The sequence below is a fragment of the Mastigoproctus giganteus genome, chromosome 7 (assembly GCF_048544385.1).
Source record: "Mastigoproctus giganteus isolate SK-2022 chromosome 7, ASM4854438v1, whole genome shotgun sequence".
Taxonomy (NCBI): domain Eukaryota; kingdom Metazoa; phylum Arthropoda; class Arachnida; order Uropygi; family Thelyphonidae; genus Mastigoproctus; species Mastigoproctus giganteus.
Window position 1 is genome coordinate 58,700,444 of NC_143581.1, and position 24,912 is coordinate 58,725,355.

General features: G+C 35.1%; 1 protein-coding gene across 1 annotated transcript in view; it reads left to right on the forward strand.

Annotated features, from left to right (window-relative positions):
* The window catches only part of LOC150082925 (putative RNA polymerase II subunit B1 CTD phosphatase RPAP2), a 110,602-nt gene that overhangs the window by 23,263 nt on the left and 62,427 nt on the right, over nucleotides 1–24,912 (forward strand). The window contains exons 3-5 of the mRNA XM_090376916.1: nucleotides 4,301–4,399; nucleotides 15,585–15,650; nucleotides 21,749–21,885. Of these exons, the coding sequence (XP_090233042.1) occupies nucleotides 4,301–4,399; nucleotides 15,585–15,650; nucleotides 21,749–21,885 (302 nt within the window). The remainder of the gene's footprint in view (nucleotides 1–4,300; nucleotides 4,400–15,584; nucleotides 15,651–21,748; nucleotides 21,886–24,912) is intronic.

Below are 24,912 nucleotides of genomic sequence, written 5' to 3' on the forward strand. Positions count from 1 at the left end.
GCTAGAAGAAAACCTGGAAGATAAAGGCGGAGATGGATAGATGAAATTCATGAGTTTGTGGGTAGTAAATGGATGGCCAGTGCTCAAAACAGAAGGAACTGGAAAGTTGCTGGAGAGGCCTTCATCCTGCAGTGGATTGAAAATGGCTGATGATGATGATGATGTAGCACATCTGGTGGAACATGCAACAAATGCACCTTAACCATTCTGCAATACCATTTTTATTCTGATTTGCTATGTTTTTGTATATTTCATGCACTGGAATTCTGATTTAAGGTTTCTCATTTTTAAGGTACATTTTTTGGTGCAATCCAAAGTTCCATATAAGTAATGTATTATATTCCTCAATTTAATGTACCGCGATTTAACATTTTACTTACATTTCAGGTATACGTTTTGGTTCAGAAATGTACTAAACTAGTTCTTTTTTTTTTTTTTTTTTTTTCTTTTACATATTAAAGAATGATACTATATCAACACTGTTTTCTCTAAAACTTGGTAAATCAAAATACATAAGGTAAATTAAAATAAAAAAAGTGTTCTTCCCATTCATGTAATTCACTGTGAAAAACTAATGCTCTCTCTCTCTCTCTCTCTCTCACACACACACACACACACTCACACTCACTCACTCACTCACTCACTCACTCAAACCACAATGATCAAAAAACTGAACTTTTCCAGTGAGGTGCAGAATAAAGAATGACTTTCAAAAGCAGTGAGGCTATTTTTATGAAATTAATTTTTAAAAGCAGAATCAAAAAGAGAATGAATATTATGATTCACTATATAAACTAGAAAATAAAATTGAGATTATTTCAGATTATCAATGGATGGATGATGTGTTTTATGCTGTTGCTGTATAAGCCATCTTCTTTCCATGAAGAGGGCAGTTCATAAGGTAGAAAGATTATTGAGGATAAACATAATTAGATTTAAAGACTAAATGCTGGTATTTTATAGAGAATATTACCTATAGTGATATTATAGGTGATATGAAATGATGTTGCTTATATCATTTCATCTCATATCACACTAAATTTTAGTGTGGAAGTGTTAGCAAAGGAACTACAGTTAACTTTATAAAATTCAGTACTGTAGGATTTGGAATGCTTTAAAATTTAGCACATTTTAAAAATAAAAAATAAAAATTTTAAAATTAACCTTTTACAATTTGGAAATGTTAAGAAAGTAATTTCAGAAGAGGGGACTTTGGTAGTTTAAAGCACTATTGGGCATCTGTTAATTGGGTGGATTGCAGAGTAAATGCATTTTAATTGTGGAATATCTTTAAAGCAAAATTCAGAGAAGCCATCAACACTTTTAGCATTAGTAGTGGCATATGATGCAAGAAAGCAAGCTTATACAACCAGAGCCAAGAAAAAAAACACTTACCTATTTCACCTATCCCTTCATTCCAAAGGTTTCTCTAGTTATTTCTTGAATTTATTTAAGCTATCAACTTCCACGATAGCATTAGCATTAGTAGAGACATATGATGCAAGAAAGCAAGCTTATGCAGCATCAGCAAAAAAAAAAAAAAAAAAAAACACTCTCCCATTTCACTCCTCTGTTCGTTCCAGGTAGATGTCTAGCTCAGCCTTAAATTTATTTAGGCTATCAACTTCCACAACAAAGGATGGAAGTCTGTTCCAACCACCCGCTGGCTAAAGGCAAACTTCTGCACATCTATCCTACATCTGTCTTTCCTCAATTTGAATTTATGCCCTCTCAAATGATTATTCTCAGCAAGAGGAAAAATTCCATCAGCATTGAGCATGCTCAAACCATTCAAGGCTTTATACACCTCAATCAGATTACGTTGCAGGTGCCTAGTCTCCAGACACTGTAATTTGCAAAATTTAAGCCTTTCTACGTAAGGGCAACCCTTTGTTCCATTCACTAATCTTGTTGCCCTTCTCTGTACTCGTTCCAACAGCTCTACATCCTTCTTAAAATGAGGCCTCCAGACCTGTATACAGTACTCAAGGTGTTGCCTGACCATTGCCTTATATAAGGGGATAATCACCTCCTTATCAGTGCTAGAAAAATTCCTGTATATCATTGACAAGACACTGAGCTACTCTTGCAGACCGTCTGCACTGTTCAGAAAACTTCATATCTGCCTGCACAATTACCCCCAGGTCCTTTTCATTCTCTACCACTGTCAGTGTAGTACCACAGAGTTGATACGTCACTCTGGGGTTGCTGCTTCCCATATGTAGTACTTTACATTTGCAATGGCACCTCCGTAGACAGGTGGGCAGGAGCAGCAGTGCGTAGCACATGCTTCTTAATTAGACCGGGGTTCGAGCCCGTGACCACCAAATACGGAGGATGTGGAAAGGTCATGGAATGACCATTACATATCCCCAGAACAATATGGCCTTAGTTGCTAATGCTCCTAAAAACCAAATAACAAACATTTGTCAATGTTAAACTTTATTTGCCCCCTCTCAGGCCATCTGCTCAACTTTTCTAGATCCTGTTGCAGCAGCGTACTGTCATTAGTGTCCTTAACAACCCTGCTAACCTTCGTATCGTCTGCGAACTTGGACATTAAGTTGATATGCCATCATCAATATTATTTATAAATACAGAAAACAACAATGGACCCAATACTGAACCCTGAGGGACTCCACTAATAACATTAGGCCATGATGAGCAGTGTCCATTGATTACTACTCTCTGTCTTCTCCCACTCAACCATACTTTTATCCATAGCAGCAATTTGCCTCCAATGCCACACTGGAAGTTTATGGATAGATGGAAGTTTGTTCCAGCAATCAATCACCCGCTGGCTAAAGGCAAATTTCTGCACATCTATTCTGCAACTGTCCTTCCTCAGTTTGAATTTATGCCTCCTCAAGTGCATAATCTGAACAAGAGAAAGAATCCCATCAGCATTGAGCTTTCTCAAACCATTGAAAACCTTAAACATCTCAATCAGATAATCAGATCACCTTGCAGGCCTAGATTCCAATTGCTGAGAGGTCCCTATGGACTGGAGAAATGCAAGTATATCCCTAATTCATAAAGCAGAATCAAAAGGCAACATGAGTACCTATACACCTGTTAGCTTAATGAATGGTCCAGGGAAAATAATGGAATCACTGATTAAAGAAGTAATGCAGGACCATTTGGACAGGCATGCAGTTATTTTTTTTTTTTGGTAGTTGTTGGCACATAGGCTTCTGTGGCCACAATGCACCTCCCAAGGTTTTTGCAGTACTTTGATCCAAGCCCGAGGCAGGAATCGAACCCGCAACCTTTGGGTTGCCAGGCAGGCACTTAACCCACCCGGCTAGCCTGGTCAGCCATGCAGTTATACTGCAATCAGCATGGATATGTTAAGTGGTGGTCTTGTCTAACCAATCTGATAGGTTACTATGATGTTAGCAAGTGACCAAGGAACTGGATGCAAAAAATAATTTTGACATCATATAATAAATAAATTTTCTGTTTATACTCCGGGACAACCAAACAGTCAGAGGAGTTTACAAAATATACAGAATACAAGAAACAGCACCGCATTCACCTGTCACGGGCTTGAACCCCGGTCACTCAAGGCACGTGTACTTATGCACCCGCACGCCTGACCACTTGGCTACGGCTTTATTTCAGGGAGGCTTTTGATACTGTTGCACATAAGACTGCTGTACAAACTGGAGAAATGTGGCCTTACGGGCAAGTTACTGCTACGGATAAAAAGGCCAAAAAAACTCCGGGGGTTCACATCTGGTGAGTATGGGCTTGGCCCACCCAGGGTCCTGAGCTGGATATCATCATTCTTCTCTTTCTTTGTGATTTCATTCTACTTCTGACTCTTGTTCTCTCTCGCTCTCTCTCTCTCAGGGTAATTCAGATTTTTTTTTTTTTTTTTTTTTTTTGGCTGGGACAGCATAAGCCTCAAGCTTCCTTGCACCATATAGCTAATAATAATAAAATTAGCATTTAGAACTGGATCATACTGCAGACTCCAACTAGCCTGTTGGAGATGTATTCCGTAAAACACATCCTCTTGTATGCTTTTGTAGACCTAAGACTGTATAGGAATCTTTCATTACCTTGCATCTATTGACTCTGCCATCATAGTGATAATATGATGACAAAGCCTGTATAGAAGCCTATAAATTCTTATAGCCAGCTGTAAGAATTTATGTATGTTTGTAAGAAATGCAAGTTTAATGTCTTCTATACTTGGGTGGGCTCTTATGTGATTTTTTTATTCTAACTGCTTATGCAGTGTTAGGCATGCAAATTGTTTAACTAATACTAGTTTTTTTTTTTTTTATTGTAGTGCCATCATATTTCTCAGGAAGATTATGATGATGCTGTTGAAGAAAGGTTCCTAGTCATGCAGTGTGGTTATCCACTTTGTGGTAAGCAACTCTCAAAGGTAAATGAAGCACTTCAATATGAAGGTGCATTTTTGCCGTATATTGTTGTAGTTTATCTTCCCTCTGATTGAGTAGAAAAGAGAGCATGGATATTGTGACATTTCATTTGATTGCAGACATTAGTTTTTACTTTTTTGTTTAAATGTGCTTTTGCTCAGATATGATATTATTTTTAGAAAGTTCCTTTATTTTTGCCTGTATCTTGTAGTAGTAATTTTCTTTAACTCTGACACCAAAAGCATCCAACAATAAAAATTTTTCAGCATAGCATTTAACTTAACTTTCTGATATATATAAAAAAAAAAAAAAAAAAAAAAAAAAAGGCAAAAATCAACAAAAGGTGAAGCAATATGCCTGTGTTTGAACAGCTTGGTTTTCCTAGGCTCAAAAGCAGTCAATTCTGCCACTTATCAAAAATTCTTTAATCAAATTTTATGTAAGAAATCCTTAACCTAGCTTTGTTCAAAAACAAAGCTGTTTCTTAATATTTATGTCTGAAAAGGGGTTCCCAATATGCACAGATCAGAAATGCATAGTTTCTTAATTATGATTTTCACTGTCTGTCCTAATATGAATAAAGTCGAACTTGGTTAACATAGATGCTATACATTTTTGTACACTTTACCCTGACATCTCCATTATTTCAAATGACTAACCAAAAGCAACTAAATAATGGCCATCTTTAAAACTTCATAAAACTAAACAAAACTCATTAATAATTTATAACACATGCAGCTGGAGTAGGTTACCTTCATACAAAGATTTTCATACAAATATTACCTTCATACAAAGATTTTTGGATTATTCTTAAGAGAACTCAAATATCCTATAATGTCTTCAGTAGCACATAAAATACAGGTAATAAAGATTTTTTTTAAAAATAACTCTTAGATTAACTGTATTTTTAAATCATACAATACCTGCTACATAGTTCTGTCTCCTTTAACTTTTACTTCTTTGGAGTAAACTGCTTACAAATAAATCTTAGCCAAACAATCGCCTTAGAACCATAACTTTTTTCCCTCCAACATATCTTCATTCTTTCATTTGCACTTTAAACTGCCTTTTTAGAGAAATATTGAAAAATTAATGTAAACCATTCATACTAAGGGAAAATCTAAACATAATTTATTTCTCATTACTAATAAAATGTTGATTGATTATTTGTATTACATTACATACACTTCAAAGCTTCACCCATTCTCACCCATAAGGCTCCTTGTTATATTCTCTACCCCCAGCACTATCAACCAACAGTGGTATCTTTTCAAAACTTGCAAAATTTAGGGTTCAAGGATTACTACAGTATAGCAATTACAATGAGAATGCTGAAAACAACATGCCAACATATAAAGGTATTTGCCATTTATATTTAATGTTCTTCTTTTAGTTGTGGCCTTTATAAATTAAATTATTTTCTTAAGACTGTTCCTATTTGTTAAAGAAAAGACTAAGTATTTACAATTACTTCTTTCACATACAAAGCAGAAACCTTTAAATTAATGCTTCAGTCATGTGCTATCTTAATGTATGCATGTTACTTACTATAACAAATATACATAAGAGGGTTTTCTCAAAAAAAGATGGCTCACGTAGACAGTTAAATTGTTCATGTCACAATGAGTAGTTGTATTTAACAGCACATTTCATATAACAAAACTTTTTTTATATGAGGAATATCATTTAACCCTTGGACTACTACAAATATATTGATGCATTTTGATTTTACAAATTGTGGATTGCAGATGGTTAAGCAGTGGGGTTGCAAAGTACAATATCGACTGCTGATCTATTAGAGCCTCTGCTGTGAGTTAAATGGGAGGAAAATTAGTATTAGCCATATGGTGCAAGTAAGCCCAAGGCTTTTGCTGCATCAGCTAAAAAAATAATAAAATATAATAATAATAATAAATAAATAATAAAATAAAATGAACAACTATTCAACTCTCTCCTTACATAGGTAACTATCCAACTGACCTTTGAATCTCCCCAAGCTGACAGCCTCAGCCACCCATGAAGGCAACTTATTTCAGTAATCAACAACTCACTGGGTATATGCCATCAACTCCAGTATAGATAATTTTGAGGGAGGCAGCAAGAGAGTGTTTTGAACTATTGAGGTTAATTGAGTGCATTGTTGGACTTGGGAGAGATTCCTTTGGATTGGAGAAGAGCCAGCTTATTGCCATTACATAAAGGCAGTTCTAAGAGGAAATTGGTAACTACATATTAGTTAGTCTGACTTCAGTTGTAGTGAAAATCTTAAGAGTCAAAGATCAAGAGTTTAATCCAGGGACATTTAGATAGAAATAGCATTCTGAAGGACACACAACATGATTTTATTAAGTGGAAAATCATGTTTAACTAACCTAATAAGCTACTATTTTGTCACAGTTACTCGTGAGATGAATGTAGGAAACAATTTCAACCTAGTTTATTTGGATTTTAGCAAGGCATTTGACTCAGTCCCTCATGAGAAGTTACTGTATAAACTGGAACGTGTAAGTTTTACACTTGGGAAATAGCAACCTCAAAATAACTTATACCCTCTACTAAAAATAGTACAGGAAAAAAGGGACCTGGGGGGGGGGGCAGATATGAAATTTTCTAAATAGTTTAAGCAGGTGGCCTGGAAAGTCCATGGTGTCCTATCAGTGATAAATCAGACAATATCCTATAGAGATAGGAAGGTCTTACAATTGCCTTATATAAGCCCACTGTATAAGACAATTGTAAGATTGCAGTTGGAATACTGTGTCCAAGTATGGACACAGTATCCTCATCTGAAAAATGAAATTTAACTTCTTATGGGGAGGGGTACAAAGACAAGTGGCTTGCATGGTGAGATTAGCAAAAGGGTGACTGTACAACTTGGGTTATGGCAGCTACAGAGCTTGAAAACCAGACACCTTAGAGGGGCACTTGGTTAACTTTGATTGAGGTTTTCAAGGTATGGCTGTTAAGTGCCACCCCCGTGAAGCAGAAACAAAGCAGATGACCTTGAACCTTTCTATTGTTGTCTGCCAAGTCACATTGCAACACACTCATTCACTTTGCAGTGAGACAGGTTCTCATTACCTTGTGTTTTTTTGCAATTTGTCAAAAAATTACACACACAAGAATTGAACAACAAATCAAATTTTTAACAAAACTAAAGAAAATGCAAACTGAAAATTGAGTTCTTATGTCAAGTTTATGAAGAAGATACTATTGTCTAGAGCCTGTGTGTTATGAGTATACTGTAATTACTTGCAATGAAACTTGGCCGTTCTAGTATGACCCAGAAACTAAAAGTTAGTCAATACAATGGGAGATAAAAAAAAAAAAACAATCCCCCAGACTAAAAAGAAGCAAAATGTCAAAATCAAAAGTGAAAACCAGGCTTCTTGTTTTCTTAAATATTAAAGGAATTATTATGGCTGAATACATCCCACCAAATCAGACTGTTAGTCAAACATACTACATACAAGTTCTGACAAGGCTGTGTGAAAAAATTCAAAGGAAGAGACCTGAATTGTGGAAGAATGGTTGGATGCTCTATCGAGATAGTGCTCCAGCACACAATGCACTCCCTGTTCACCAGTTTTTGGCAAAAACAAATTCCCTGTGAACATGCATCCTACTCACCAGACCTTGCCCTTTGAGACTTTTTTCTCTTCCTAAACTGAAAAGTGTACTTAAGGGAATCCATTTTTAGTCCATTGCAGACATTCAGAAAAGAACAACTGAAGTGTTAAAAGGGCTTACAGAAGATGATTTCCAGAAATGATTGTGTTTGGAAGAAACATATAATGGTGTGTGTGCAAGCCCAAGGCAATTATTTTGTAGGGAATAACTTGTAAGGCACGAAATATTACATTATATTTATTTTATTGCAATAGTCACATCTTATATAAGTCTCTGAGAGGGGCTAGTGAAATGAAAACGGGTGGAATTCCAGAACTAGGATCTCTGAATTCAAATTATAGGGGAAGAGGTTTAGACTAGATTGTAGAAAGTTTTCTTTTAGCCAGAAAGTTATTGATTACTGAAACAAGTTGCCTCTGCAGGTAGGGAAGGCTGACAGTTTGAAGAAATTCAAAGGTCAACTAGTTAGTTACCTACATGAGGAAGGAAGCACATAATTTGTATTTTCTTATGTACTTTTTTTTTTTTTTTTTTTTCTGGTGCAGCAAAAGCTTGTAACTTCCTTTCTCTATACGGCTAATATTAATTCCAAAAAAAAAAAAAATTACTGAATCCGATTTCAACTTATGTCCCTTAGTTCTGGAATCATAACACTGAAGATGTCAAGTCAACCTTATTCATTTTACTTTTTTCCCTTAGAGCCTTGTATACCTCAATTAGTTCTCCTCTAAGGTACCTAGTTACTAAACTCAGCAGCCCACATATTCAAAAAATCTTTTCTCATATGGATAACCCTTTGCCAGTCTTGCAGGTACATTGTCCATCTTTGAACCCTTTCAAGAAGCTCACTGTCTTTCTTTAGTTGCAACCTCCACACTTGAACACAGTATTCCAAAGTGCGGTTTGACAATTGCTTTATACAGTGGGATTATGACATTCCTATCTCTACAAGAAAATGTATAATAAATCATCAATAGATGGTTTCATTAAAATTCAGGATTCAAGGATTACTTCAGTAAAGCAGTTACAGTGAGAATTTTGAAAACAACATGCCCATATAGAAAAGTGTTCATTTATATTCTGTGCTATAAATAATATAGCAAATAAAGGATTAATTATTGATATAAAGTCTCTTAAATTAAAATACAGCATCAGCATTTCAAAAAGTGCATTAGATTAAACAAGATGCCACAAAGCTCCTTTACAAAAACAAAAATATTAATTTTTGAATAGGGTACATGATACAACCAGAAACTACTTCCAGGTGATAGTAGGTGAGGTCTTCAAGGTGAACTACTTCCAGGTGAGATCTTCAGATTTTCATTCAGCCACTGGAAAATATGCATGCTGCAGTAGATGGCATAATTACAAAACTGTAATCATAGTGGAATTTACTTACAAAATCCCATCCTCTTGGTTTTTGTCATTGATTGACAGTTTCTGTATGAGCTGTAACTTGTCTGGTTTCTTCCTCAGACAGTAGTGTAACACATTACACACTGTTGATCATGGCATGTTAAGCACTCACAATAGGCACATAATATGGGTTTCCCCAGGCTTTGCCTGAAACTTCTTCAAACCAGCTCCACTGCATCCTCATTGATTTTTGTTTTAGCTGCCACCACCACCTTGACTGAGATGATTATACAAACAATTGCCTTTAATGAATTTTCCTTACCGTTGAAGAACTATAGGTCTACTTGGTGGCTTCTTTTTCAACTGTTTTTGAAATTTAAGCATAACAGTTGTGACAGACTGTAGCTTATTGAACCACCAAAGTATGCACTATATTTTTCTTTGGGTTGGTAAATTCTGCCTTGATTACAGGTTTTCATTTATGCTGCCTTCTACTGCAGCATGCACATTTTCCAGTTGGTGAATAAAAACTTGAAGATATCCTCTATCACCTGGAAGCAGTTTCAGGTTTGTGTCTTACCTGATTCACACAGCAACATTTTGGTTTTGAAAAAGACATTTGTAGATGTCATGTTTTTTCCAAAACATCTTTTTGTGATAAATATAACAGTAAAAATTATGTCACACCAGCTCTTTCCTCTGTGTTCTCATTAATTATGTATATTAAAGTTACCAGGCTGATGTATGTTATTTATTAGTAGTTTTTGATAAAATAATATGAAGAGCTAAATTATGAAGGTATTGTTAAACTCAAGGGAGATCCCTTTAGCTTTCAGAAGTGTCAGTGTATACAAGGTACATTGAAAAAAGCTTATAAAATTTTGAGTGAACAGTTGAGCTTGCTAATCTAATCACCTTCAAAGTACCTTCCTTCTGCATACACCTGCTCCATCAGTCTTCCCAAGCTTTGAAACATTCTTTAAATTGATAAAACAAAAAACACCAATTTAAATATTCTTTAAATTGGTGTTTTTTTTAGCGCACATAGGCCTGCTCTAAAGAAATGCCTGCTTTGGCATTTTCTTTGATGTTATCCATTGTAGCGGAATGACGCCAAAGCCTAATTTTTGCATATATCCACCCAAGGAGTACATATATACAGCTACTTCCCGATTTACATAAGGATTGCGTTCCACGGAACTCTACATAGTTGGAATTTCCCTAAATGCTTATGCAGCATTCACAAATTTGATTGAAGCAAAACAAGAAATGTTCGACAAACATGTAATAGAATTATTTATTAAATTTTTTTATCTCATGCACAGGAAAAATGATAAAATTACAAAAAGAGTGAGAGTAGACGGTCATAATGTCAGCAAGTTTTACCTTTCGAGCATTGTTGCCAGAATTAACTCTCCAGCTGATAAGCATGCTGCTGCGGAAGTTGAGGGCTGTGGAGATTTAGGAGGAGTTTTTTTTCCAACACACCACAAAATTTCTCTGCAGCTGCAGAATCGGCACTGGCAACTTCACCGCGTACTTTAATGTTTTGGAAACCAGCGCGATGCTCGAACCTATTAAACCACCCGTTGCTTGCCACGAACTTGGCTTGAGGTTCACCTTACTTATCCTTAATATCTTCATAAATACTTCTTGCTTTTGCTTGAATGGCCATTGGACTCAGGGGCACTTGCTTCTGAATCTGATTTTCCATCCATATTATTAATAGCTTTTCCATCTTCAATATAACACCTGAATGCTGTTTTGTGATCACTGTTGATCTTAAATGCATTTATCCTTTAATATGTTCTTTTATATGCGCACTGTCCCTTAAAATAGTATTCACTGTTGAAGCAGCGAGACCTAATTCCATGCAATAGATGACAAACTTTGTCCTGCTTCGTAATTCTTAATTAATCATATTCATTTCTAAATCAATTTTGTTTCGTTTCCTAGCACTTCCAGCACTTGCACTTTCTATTGGTCCCTTTCCCTTCACCATTGTAATAAGTAAATAAGAATGAAATGAAGATTTCAGTGAAGGGGAACTGAACTCATTTCACCATAATACCATAACATAAAAACCCACAGAATTCCATTTATCGGGATTATTGCAAATGCAATAAGATGGAGCTTACTACTTGTTTATAATATTGTGGTAACAGAAAAGCCCAATAAACTGGAAAGTAAAAATTGTTTTTATTGTTTTATGGTAGCGATCTCCAGAAATATGTTTTAGAAAAATATCACAAAAATGTTCAAAATTGATTCTTATAACGGAATATATGATAACAATGAAAGTGCAGTGCAATTTCCATTATAATAATGACCTTTTAGAGAGATAAATAGCTTAGTTATATAGCAAAAATTTAAACTTCCAAGGTCTTGGAACGAATTACCAAAAAAAAAAAAAAAAAACAATTTTTTTTTTTTTTTATGAAAATATTTTAATGTGTTCACATTGCAATATTTTAATGATACCTCCATTTATTCCTATGGGATGCAAAATATGTTTCCACGATTTTTTTAAGTTTGCACCAGCCATCAAAAACTTACGTAAAGTCGAATTTCCATAAGTCCAGTATTACATAATCCGGGGAGTGGCTGTATATGCACTTTCTTCACAATTGTTTCAAGTTTGTTGCTACTCTTTCATTAGGTGCTGCCATCTCTTATCTCTCTTTCTCAGCAATTGAACTTATAATGAATGGCAGCATGAAAATAGATTTTCAAAATGAGTGAGGAGAGGATTGTGCCTGTCAGATATTTTTGACCAGTTTTGGCTTATTAAAAGCTGAAATTCAGATCCAATTTCATATTGATGAAATTGAACCCAGTGATACATATATAGAGGATATTACATCAAAAAAGGAATATGGTTTTTTTTTATAAATATTTGCAATTTTTTTTTCAATTTCTTTTAACTGTTTTTTTTTTATTGCCTTTTAAGGACATTAGCATATATGTATAATACACCTATTGTATTCACCATGTCTGTCCGTCTGTTCCCATGGAATAACCTGACTCCTAATAGATGGGGTTTTGTAAAATTTTATATAATATTTGTGTAAATACACCATAGTTTGCTCATAAATGTAACTACATAAGTAGTGTAATGGCATCGTTTGATTATATCTCATATTGTTTTTCCATTCATTCTTATTGTGGCTACCTTGACATCGAGATACCAGGTGTTGCACTACTTCGAATAAATAACACTTTAGTAGAGGAGACTACTATTATTTATTCTCTGTGGGCACCACCACCACCTATAACATAATATGCCTTGTGCATTTAGTCTCCAAAATATTATCATTATTTTCACCATTTAGCATTTCTCATATTGTGGAATTAACTTCACAACTGTGATGGCATGTCTGCATTATCAGGGTACCTGTCCACCCACCAACAAGCTCCGAAACACGTCTGGGTGGTGGAGGTGCCCACTGAGAATAAATAATGGTAGTCTCCTCTACTAGAGAAGCGTTATTTATTTGAAGTAGTGCAATACCTGGTATCTCCTTGTGAAGGTAGCCACAATATGAGATGTAATCAAACGATGCTGTTACACTACTTATGTAGTTAAATGTATGGGTAAACTATGGTGCATTTACACCAATAATATATAGTTAATCTCAACTCATAACATATTATGCCTTGTGCATTTAGTCTTCAAAAAAGTACAATTTTATATATGGCTCTTTTAGAAAAAAATTATTGAGTTATTCCAAATGGAACCAATAGAAATCCAACGATTATTTTTCCATTCCCCCCCCCCTCATCCTTGTAATAATTTGAGCCCCAGTGGGGCTCAAATTATTACAAGGATGAGGGGGGGGGGGGGGGGGAATTTCATACAAATTTTCAAAATTTCATACAAATCCACCAGTGGGTGGATTTGTATGAAATTTTATAATTAGCTCTGTTGGAGGGAGAGAGAGAAACACAGAGCACGGTTTCTCAACCTGTGTGTTGTGGGTATGTTTCAAGTGTGCTGCAGAAAATTCAGATTTAAAAAAATAATAAATCGATGTTTTATAATAAAAATTAATTCAATTAATTTAAAGTGGGTTTTCCACTTTAAGCGAGATTAAACAAAAAAAAGAGACTAAGGTCGGTAGAAGAGGAGCTGAGAGTAAGCTTGTCCAGAATAAATCCTCATATTAAAAAACTGTGCCTCCCATCAAACCCAACCACTCACTGATTAAAATGTTATAATTGTATTTTTGTTTGTTTTTATATAATTATGTTAATTTTTTACACACTTTCTTTTAAATTTCATGTATGCTCAAAAAATGGATATTAAAAGCATTTAAAACAAATAATAAATGCATTATTAAATGTACCCAATAGAAATAACTTCCTGTTTGTGAATATATGAGTGTAATAGTGATTGTAGTGTGTCACAAAATTTTAGCATCTTTAAAGGTGTGCCACAAAATGTTAGCATCTTTAAAAATGTGCCCGAGCAAAAAAAGGTTGAGAAACACTGATGTAGAGTAATTTGACCACCAGTAATTGAACAATTATTATTTCTTTGTCCATCCATTCATCTGAAATTTGATAATTCGTCTTATTTGGAACAATTTAAGTCTTGAAATTTCATTAACATTCCATCCATCAAATTCCATCAAAAGAAACGCAAATGTTATTTTTTTATATATAAATTATGAATCATTACTATTTACTAATATGCCCGAAAAGTAACACAGCGCATACATTAACTGACTTCTTTTTTTTTTTTTTTTGATTCCGATTTGATTTTTGAAATAATTTCACTTTCACATTGGGCAACTGAGTCAAAATGAGAATAAATTATTACAGTAAACCCGCGCTATTCGCGGTCACTGATTTAATATAAAATGAAACCTAAAAAAATGTGAACATTTTCTGCAATAAAAAAACATGGGCGTGGCTAAAATTATCTTTCTCGGTCAAAACAGCGCTCAATGGGTGGGGGGGAGGGGGTGACAAAATCGCGGCATGGATGTTTCTCGCTAATCCTTGTTCAGTATGTGTTATATGCTTGTCATGAAAGGTTTCATCGTTTGCTTTTAATTTATATGCTTATAAATTGAATAAATTTATCAATTTATAAATTGATATGCTTACAAAAGTGATAAATCTACCGTTTTGCAGTGTAAAACAGACTTTTTCGAGTGTGTTAATGGAAGAAAGTGACTTTATTGTGGACAAGTTCTTTCTAACCCGTACAAAAATATGGCTACAAATAACAAGGGAAATGTGAAAAGATCAAAGAAGGTGATGACATTAGCGAATAAAATTGAGTTATTAGACAAAATTTCTAATGGTGAAGGTGTCTCCTCAGTGGAAAAACATTATAAAAGTCAACGGTACGATCAATCAAAAAATCAGAAGTAAAAATCTGCCGTAGTGTCCGTGAAAATGCGCTAATTGCTTCAAAAATTTGCTCTGTAACTCGTGATGTTAAATTAGAAAAAATGGAAAAGGCTTTAAATCTGTGGATAGAAGACCGAACTCAAAATAAAATTCCGTTAAGTTCACTCATCATTCGTGAAAAGGCAAAACTCCTTTATCAACACTTTAGTGAAACTGGTGATAGCACTGGCGGGATAAGTTTTTTAGCTAGCAAAGACGCTGGTTTGAAAGATTTGTTTGAAATTACTAATAAATATTACATTTAATATTAAATTGTTTCTTATTTTCATTTCGATGCCATATGCTTGCATTTCACTATGTACTGTCTATGTACATAGTCATATTATGAAGGTACATATAATACATACATAGACAAAATTTTAGACTAGTTTTTCTTATATATTTTATACTTTGGAATGGAACCCCTTTATTACTATAGGAGGGAGCCATAACTCAGTATTCACGTTTTCGGTATTCGTGGCATTTCTCAGGAACGTAACCCCTGCAAATAGCGGGGGTTTACTCTATATAAAAGCATTTATATTTTATGCCCCAACACCTACTAATAACAAAAAACTCATTGCTCAGGGCCCAGATGTGTTCAAGAAAATCACCGTCGAAAAGGTTAAATAAATCGAGATTGCCATAGCTTAGCACCAGTAAATATAATGGTGTTTGTAAATATTTTCACATAGTATTATATGCCATTAAACTCAGTTTCCTGAATTTTATTAATATTCAGAGTATTTTTCTATTTTAAAAAATTACTAAGATTACTAAATGCCTCATATATTTATTTAGGTTCCTATGCACAAGTATCACATTTGTACAAGAACAAATAAGGTTTATGATATCTCTGAAAGAAAGGTAAGTGTGTTACAAAAACTTTGAGAGAAAGTTGGTGTGGATACAGATTAATGTTACACACACACACACACAACAATTTATCAGTTTGGAAAGAAAGAAAGTAATGTATTTATTTGCAGTGTACTTTTATTAGAAACGGCAAAAACTTGACAGTATTACTCAAGAATTTAATTTCCTCTATTGTCAGTAAATCCCTTTTCTTTACAAAATGTTATTCTGATGGTAAAATTTGAATCGGTATTGATTACACTATAGTTGCTTTACTTCTTTCTGTTCAAAAATTGCTGAGGTTTTAAGTTAATAATCAAATGGAGTAAAGTCCAATAAATAAGGACAGAACTTCACAGTATAGGAGCAGAGTTTTTTTATTTTGTAATTCTTGTAATATTGAGTTTATTATTATCAAGCAAGTACAATATTTCTTTTATCTTTCACCAATACAGGTAATTTTACAGTCAAAGCCGGCTTAAATGATCTGGCTTTTGACAGATCACTTAAGCCAAATCTCATTTGATCTTAGCTATTGATAGTGAATTACACCCTACTTATTCTACCATATGCCAACCATGGGTGCGAAGCACGTTCATATTTGTGGGTGCAAAGCACATTCATTATTGTGTTTTGTGATGAGTACAGCATCTGCTTCTCATGTCCAGCCACAGTTTCATCCTAGAAATATCTTGTGTATTTGCTTTGCCTTTGAAGAGGAACAAATAGAAATTAGATGCTTGTAGTAGGTTACCTATAGGTTTGTTTGATTATAACTTTTGTAGGGGACATTGGATGCTGAATTTAACAATGCTGTAGGGATGTAAATTACAAATGTAAATACATAACTGACTAATGTTTCTGCCTGTTGTAGTAAGCCAGTCCGAGATTTCAACCGTAGTTGAAGGATTTCATCTCACCATGTTATTACTTCTGCTGCCCTGATTTGATGCTCTTTGTACTAGGTGATTTGGGGTACGGGGGGGGGGGGGAATAAGTGATATCATTCGTGAGCATCTTTCAGTTGTCGGTATATATCTGAAGAAATGGGATCATGTTATATAACTTCTGAAATTGAAAAACTAGGTAGATTTCGATTTTATTGTTGTTTCTGTTCATAGTTAAATGGGTGGAGAGGGGTGTAAAAATCCTTCTTGAATTCACAACCCTTTTGAAAACTAGTCAGTGACTGAAAGAGAGAGAGAGAGAATTTGAATGTTTCTGAAGTCAAATGGAACTTCATTTGTTCTACAAAAATTTTTGTAACTAAAGTAGATCTGATTTCTTCTCTTATAGGCTATCATGCACTTTAACTTAAATTCATTTAATTCAGCATTTTCAGTTAACTTTGTAAATAGGACTTCTGGTAATTGGAGGGCTTGAGAAGTTGTTTTGATTTGTTGAAGCTAGTGAATAAAGGTCTGATATTGCTTGTACTTCAGGTGATCCTGTCATCAACTTAGAAATAGTATCGGATAGTAATGTGAGTCTCTCTCTCTATCTGCAGCTGTAATCAGCCTCATTAAAAAGATCTAACATCATAAACTGTGGCCCAATTTTTTCATGTCCACTCCTTGCCACCCATTAAGCATTAAGCAGTAACCTCAACATCAGATACACCTATCACCAAGGACTCCTTAGTTCTAGAACCCATGCAGCTCATTTACATCAGAGCCAACTTCATTGCTATTAGAAATGCCCTCTGTAATCAAACCCAACAAAATCATTTATCTCTGAGAAATAATCACAGCATCTTCAATGGGAAAGTAGTTCAGCCATGTTAATCCTAAACATGAGGAATAACAACAAGCTGCTCTATCTCTTTGGTGACTCCGTGGTCCATAACATCCTTCCTAGAGACAAAACAACCTCCCTGAAACTGTTACCAACTAAATTAATCATTTTCCTCACAACACAAAGTCAGCATCATGCAAAAAAACCCAAACAACTCAGGACATTATCTTGGGAGCATAAAAGTCAATATAGAGAGTTGCCCAGAATTTCCCAACTTTTATGGAAAAGTCCAACCAGGACAACCATCATGAAGTGGCTAATCAATATTCTCACCCAAAACACCTGACACACATATTCAGAAAAGAACCTCAGATAACCTCTTCTACAGTTTCCAACTCGCACAACAATATGGGAATATGCTGTTAAGTTTTTACATTACACATTCATCAGCAACCAACCTTTCCAAGTTGATGGTTTGATTTCACTTAGATTCCTTTATATTCTTGATGTAGTTCACATTTTTATACTTTTTTGGCAGTCAGCAACTGACATAGAGGTATCCTCTCCATCTGGTAGAGAATTCTCAGAAATGTGCAGCAGATGTAATACAACTTAAATGTTGCTACAGTGGGATCCAAATCCATCGGTTGGATCAGTATCTCATCTCACTTCATGGCATAAGTATATAGAGCAAGTGAATATATATAATCTGCAAATGTAAGCTTGCAGAGAAACTACCCACAAATATTCAATCTTCAAATATATATATATATATATATATATATACACGCACCGTCGATTCCGGTTATTTGGGCCACCGGTTAATCGGGGCAGCCGTTTATTTGGGGTAAATCTTAAAAAAACAAAACCCAATCGAGAAAATAGCCAGGTTTTACTTCGCTTAATTGGGACAACATGCCACTTAATCGGGGCAAGAGACCGCAGCACTGGAGATTACCCTACGTTTGTCTGTGACCGTACCACGTAGTTTGGTTGGATTTCTGGAGGTCATAACCATAAAACAATAAAAACAATTAGCAGTCACCTGTTTATTGGGCTTTTCTGTTAGTGCAATCTATCATAAACAGGCGGTAAACTCGATCTTATTGAATTTGCGATAATATGGAATTATGTGGGTTATTATGGTGAAATGTGTTTACACTTCATGGAATCTTCAATCATATAAAAAAATTAATTTTCAGAATTTTCTCTTCATTCCTATTTTTAAAACTTCGTAACTTGTTACTCATTCTCACTTGTGCGTATCTTGTTACTTGCAATTTGTGTGTGCCGTGTTCTTTGTTATTGACTGCTTATCTTTTTACTGTTTTAAATTTTAACCCCCACCCCACAAATGTCAATGAACAGAAATGTCAACTAGTTAGTATGTACATATTACATTACGTATTAATTATTCCAATTATCACATATATTCTTCTGATTTTCACATATCATTTTATATTCTTCTGATTTTCACGTATCATTTAATTTTTTAATTGGTAAGGTAATAAAGGGTAAATTTGTGCTTAATATATCTTTACTTTTATAGCCTGTGGATAATATTCCTCCTATTTTCGCTCATTAAAATCGCTGTTTAATAGAATTAAAATTCAATTCACAAACGGGATCACAATCACCGGCGCTTACTACACATTGTATAGTGAATAGTACTTTCCTATGGTGAGTCCATTGTAACATGATTTTATTGTACAGTGAACCAATTGTAAAGCGGGAGTCCATTGTATTTTTAACTATTTACATGAAACTTTGGTAACTGGGGCAGCCGCTTAATCAGGCCAAAATGCACTATTCCAGATGCGTCCCAAATAACCGGAATCAACTGTATGTATATATATATGTGTGTGTGTGTGTGTGTATTCAATTAAATTAAATGTGAAGAGGCTTACCTCAATATTTTCTTATGAAACGCTTCCATTCTGATTCTCATTATTACTTAAGTTAAAGTTTTACAAATTACTTAAGCGAATTTTTTCAGCACTCGAAATAAAACGGACGATTCAAAATATCCGGTATCAACGATTGAAGGTTCCAACCTTGACATTCAGAGCTATAATAAATCATCTCAAATGCAAACAAGTGCAAAAAAAATACATTAGCATCATAAAATGAAAAATAAAGAGCAAATAGAATTATGAATAAAATATACTATCCTTAAAGCTGACAAAGCTTTTTTTGACTTAGAGTGTTGTGTTTACTTAAGTAATATAGTGAGAATCGGAATAGAAAAGTTTTGTAAGAAAATATTGAGGTAAGCCTCTTTATTCAATTTAATTATTTATAATGGGAAATAAATTTAACCTCATTGTTGTTATATATTTTAATATGTATTCAATTTATAATTATATGATGTTATATATTAGATATTTTGTAACAAATGGATCAATATGCACCCCAAAGGATATTTAATTGTATGTCTATCATTGCTGCAATTAAAGATTCTATTCTATTCTATTAAATTTCTCATACTGAATGCAAAATAACATGGCCCTAAGTCAAAGTTTTAGTTGCTTTGGTGACATAGTCTATCCAACAAACCACATTTTATAAGGGTGCAGGCAGGAAAGAGAGTTTATTAAGTGAACCATCCAGCACATTGAGGTTGCCAGTGCCCAAGTCAGAGAGTCATTGGAAGCTCTGAAGCTGGTCAGTCTCAAGAAAATGTATCTAGACGGCTTAATATTTAGGCAGTTGCCCTTAGACTTTAAAGAAAGTTAGGAGTTGGAACTGATACAAGAAGGCTTGGTATGGGCAGATAATGAACAACCTTGATGAAGACAGTAACTTTCAGCTATATTGAATGCCTCTACCATATGCAAGGTTACATGAGAGTGATCTATTTGCAGGATGACTAAATGTGTTATTCTTCCCTACATCAGAGAGAGAGATCTGAACTGGTGTAGGCAGCATGCTACATGGTTTCAAGGCTGTGGTTTTCATTGTTTACTAATGAGTCTAGATTTCTTCCACAGGTCAATCTGATATAAGCACTCATCTGGAGGAAGCTGGTGGCAGTAACATTATGGAAAATGATACCTATGGGACCTCTCCCCATTGACCAGCAGTTGATATTTCATCCATGACTTCATGCTTGGCCAGTATGTCATTTTAAAGAGAGAGAGAGAGAGAGAGAGAGAGAGAGAGAGAGAGAGAGAGAGAGAGAGAGAGAGAGAGAGAGAGAGAGAGAGAGAGAGAATTAGCCATATAGTGCAAGGAAGTCACAGGCTTTTGCTGCACATATTTTTTACTTTTTTTTTGTTTTGTTTTATTGTGGCTTTTGCTGTAATAATAAAACAAAAAAAAAGTAAAAAACATAAGAAAATAGATACATTTTATGCACTTCACTCCTTATGTAGGTAGCTATTCAGTTGATCTTTGAATTTCTTCAAACTGTCAGCCTCAGCTACCTGCAGAGGCAACTTTTTTTCAGTAATTAACAACTCACTAGCTAAAAGAAAACTTCCTGCAATTTATAAGCACTGATACAGGGGAAGAGGGTAAGCCTCTTCCCCTGTAATTTGAATTTATGGCCTCTACTTCTGGAATTCTCTACAATAGTGAAAATTTTGCTTTCATTTATTGTACTAACCCCTCTTAGAGTCTTACAAATAGCCAACATAATCAGTCTTTCCTTGTAGGTTGCCATTTTGCCAATTTCACCATGTGAGTTGCCTGTCTTTGGACACTCAAGAAGCTCAATGTATCTTTTTTTGGTACAGTTTCCATACAGCATTCCAAGTGTGGCCTTATAATTGCCTTATGCAGTGGGATTATGATCTCCCTATTTCCAAGCTGTTGTTTGATAAATAAAGATATAATAAGTAGATAAGAAAATACTGTTTTTAATTTAGCCCTACCAAATGTATAAATTATTTGGGGTTGCTATTCCCCAAGTGTATGACCTTGTATTTTTCTGCATTAAAACATAGCTGCCAATTTCCTGACCATTCCTGTAGCCTTTTAAAGTCATCCTGAAGGAGAACTGCTTGCCATTAATCATTAACAACTCTCTTGATCTATCGTTTCCATGCTCGTTGTCATTTTCATTTTACCAATATGTAATGCTTAATATAGATTGTCCATTTACAAAGTTGCAGCAGTTAAATTTTTTCAGATTCTTACAGTGTTTCATTTTTGAATGTTGCTTAAGTTTTGGAAACCATTGTATATTAGTAGGATACATTATTTTAGCATTTCAATGAAACTCATAGGCAAAAACCTAATTTTGTGCTCCTACAAGTAAAACCTGACTGAGAGTAGAACTACTTTTAATAAAATATAGTGATGTATATACACAAACAATACTAAAAACAATTTTATTTTAATAGTCATTGAAAATAAAAGTTGTTTTCTTTTAGAAATTCTGCAGCAACAGATGTTTTAAGGCTTCAAATTTTCTGAAGGCACAAATTCCTGTTAGTCCTGTCTGGCTTCGTGAAGATGATGATGATGCAGAAAAAGCTAATATAGCTCTTTTGACAGTGAAAGATAAAAGGTTTGCTTTTAAACAACTAATTTTTTATTGTAAATTAAGATTATACTTTTAACAGATTTAAAATTGAAAGGATTATGAGTTTGTTATTCAGCCTTTCAAGAAAAATTCATAAATGAGAAAATATGAGAAGACTGTCATAGATCAGTTTGGCCCAAGAGGGCCCCGTGCCATTAAATCCTAAGCAGTAACAACAACAGATGCAGGTTAGTGGGCAAGTGATATATGTAGATATAAAATGAATTACAGCTGCACACACACACACACACACACACACACACACACACACACACACACACACACACACACACACACACACACACACACACACAGGAAAACTTCATTATGAGATAACTCCCTATCAGTAGCAGGTCCTAACAGGGAGGATACAGTTTTGCATGCTCTACAATTTTAATGATTTGAAATATTGCCAAACATGGTCATAATTTGTTTTTTGAAAGATACATATCAATGTATCTTTTTGTTTGTTCCAGGGGAAGATGATTAAGTTGACAAGAAAAGCCAAAAGTTTTTTATTAATATTATTAGTATTTAGTATAGGCCATGTGGTGCAAGGAAGTTTTAGTTAGCTACTGGTGCACCAGCAAAACTGTTTCATTCCTTATCCTGTCATCCTGAACTAACCACTAGTTCACTTATTCCAGTAATTAACAACTCGACTGGTTAAAAGAAAACTACTATCCAATAACTCTACCCCTATAATTTGAATTTATGGCCTCCAATTCTAGTATCATTTATGATTGAACATAGTCTGCTTTCATTCATTTTACATTTTGCCATCCCCTCTCAGAGCAATATAGACCTCAGTCGAATCTACCACTAGGGTATCTAGTTACCAAATTCTATAGTTCATATATTCCAAGTGTATTTCCTCATATGGGCCTTTTGACAGTCTCACCACAGTCATAGCCCATCTTTGAACCTTTTCATGAAGCATAATGTTATATTTTTTTTTAGATACAGTGTCCATATTAGATGCAGTGGAGTATTCCAAGTGTTGTTTCATATTATGCCTTATACAGTGGATTATGGCACCTATCTCTATCAATTAATCGTAACTCTCTCTATCCCTGTTCTGAGAAAGCCCTAAAGTCTGCAGAACAGCCTCGACAATTACCCAAATTCATTTCACAAATATACATGGTCTCAATTCTAATCTCAACGATGTCCATTTCAACTTGCAGTCTGCCAAACCCCATGTACTTTTTCTGACAGAATCTCAGTTATCGGTTTATTCAACTACTGCTCATCTCAGATGCCCAAATTATTCGCTGTATGATTCTTTTTGCCTCAAAGGTGGTACAGCCGAGTGGGTAAAGTACCTGCCCGGCAACCCAAAGGTTGCGGGTTCGATTCCCGCCTCAGGCTTGGATCAAAGTACTGCAAAAACCTTGGGAGGTGCAATATGGCCACAGAAGCCAATGCGCCAACAACTACCATATCAAAAAAAAAAAAAAAAAAATGGTGGTACTTGTCCATATGTCCGTTCTGATATTCCCTGTCAGAAACTAGGCAATTTAGAATCTCCTCTCTTTGATCTTCTCTGGCTTAAAATCTCTCTACCTCATTGTGTCAAATTCATCTGTTGTCTCTACCGTTCTCCCAACTCCACTAATCACTTGGAGCTCTTTGACTTCCTCTCTTTGCAACTTGACTTTCTACAGTCCAACTTTCTTAACAGTGAGGTAATTTTCCTTGGTGATTTTAATGTTCACAACTCCAGCTGGCTTCCGTTTTCTAGTCACACCGACCCAGCTGGTCGAGATGCTGAGGCTTTTGCAATTACTAATGATCTTGCACAGATTGTTCATTTACCTACAAGAATACTGGACAATCCTAATCATACAGCCAATACGCTTGATCTTTTTCTCACAAACAACCCTTCTAAGTACACGGTTGAAGTGAGAGGTCCTTTGGGCACTTCAGATCACAACTTGGTGATTGTCTCTTCTCCAGTGGAACCTTTATCTCATGGCTATTCCCAACCTCGTGTTGTTTGGCATTACAAGAATGCAAAATGGGATGACCTGCGAGACTTCTTTTCTTCTTTTCCTTGGTCGGATTACTGTTTCAAAACTTCTGATGTCAGCGTTTGCGCAGATCATGTCAGTGAAATTATTCTTGCAGGAATGGAATCCTTTATCTCACACTCCACTTTAAAATCTCGTCTTTTATCTAAACCTTGGTTTTCCAATAAATGTGCTAAGGCTGTTCAAGAGAAGAATGTTGCATATTGTAATTGGCTTGTTTCTAATTCTTCAGTTTCATTTTCTGCCTACACCAAAGCTCGCAGCAATTGTAAAGCAGTTATTAACCAGTCCAAACTAGAGTTTGAACAGGATAAGAGTAGAAAATTTGCTTCTTGCTCTAATGGTAGCCGAGCATTCTGGTCTCTTGCCAAAGCTATTGGCCGCAACTTTTGCCCATCTCTGCTCCCACCTCTGTCCAAACCAGATGGTTCTGTTGTCACTTCAGTCAAGGATAAAGCTGACCTGCTAACATCCCATTTTTCTTTCAACTGATGCATTAACGATCTTGGTAAAACACCTCCCACTATTCCAAACACGCTCCATTCAATGCCTCCTGTGGTCTTCCGTCAAAAGGATGTCAGAAGGATTTTGACGAATCTTGATGCTAAGAAAGCTCCAGGTCCCGATGGTATTTCTCCACTTGTTCTCAAAACCTGTGCTTCTGAACTTACCCCTATTCTTTGCCGCCTTTCTTTCACTTTCTTATTCCAAAGATGTTTTTCCTTCTGCTTGAAAATTTGCTCATATCCAGCCAGTTCCTAAAAAGGGTGACAAATCCCTCCCATCCAATTATTGTCCCATTGCAATTACTTCTACTCTTTCTAAAGTAATGGAGAAATCAATTAACCGCCAAATTTTAAACCACCTAGAAACCTTCCATCTGATCAATGATCGCCAGTATGGATTCCGTCAGTGTCGATCCTCTGGTGATATTCTGGCTTATATTACCCATTTATGGACTAATTCAATGGAAAGGTTC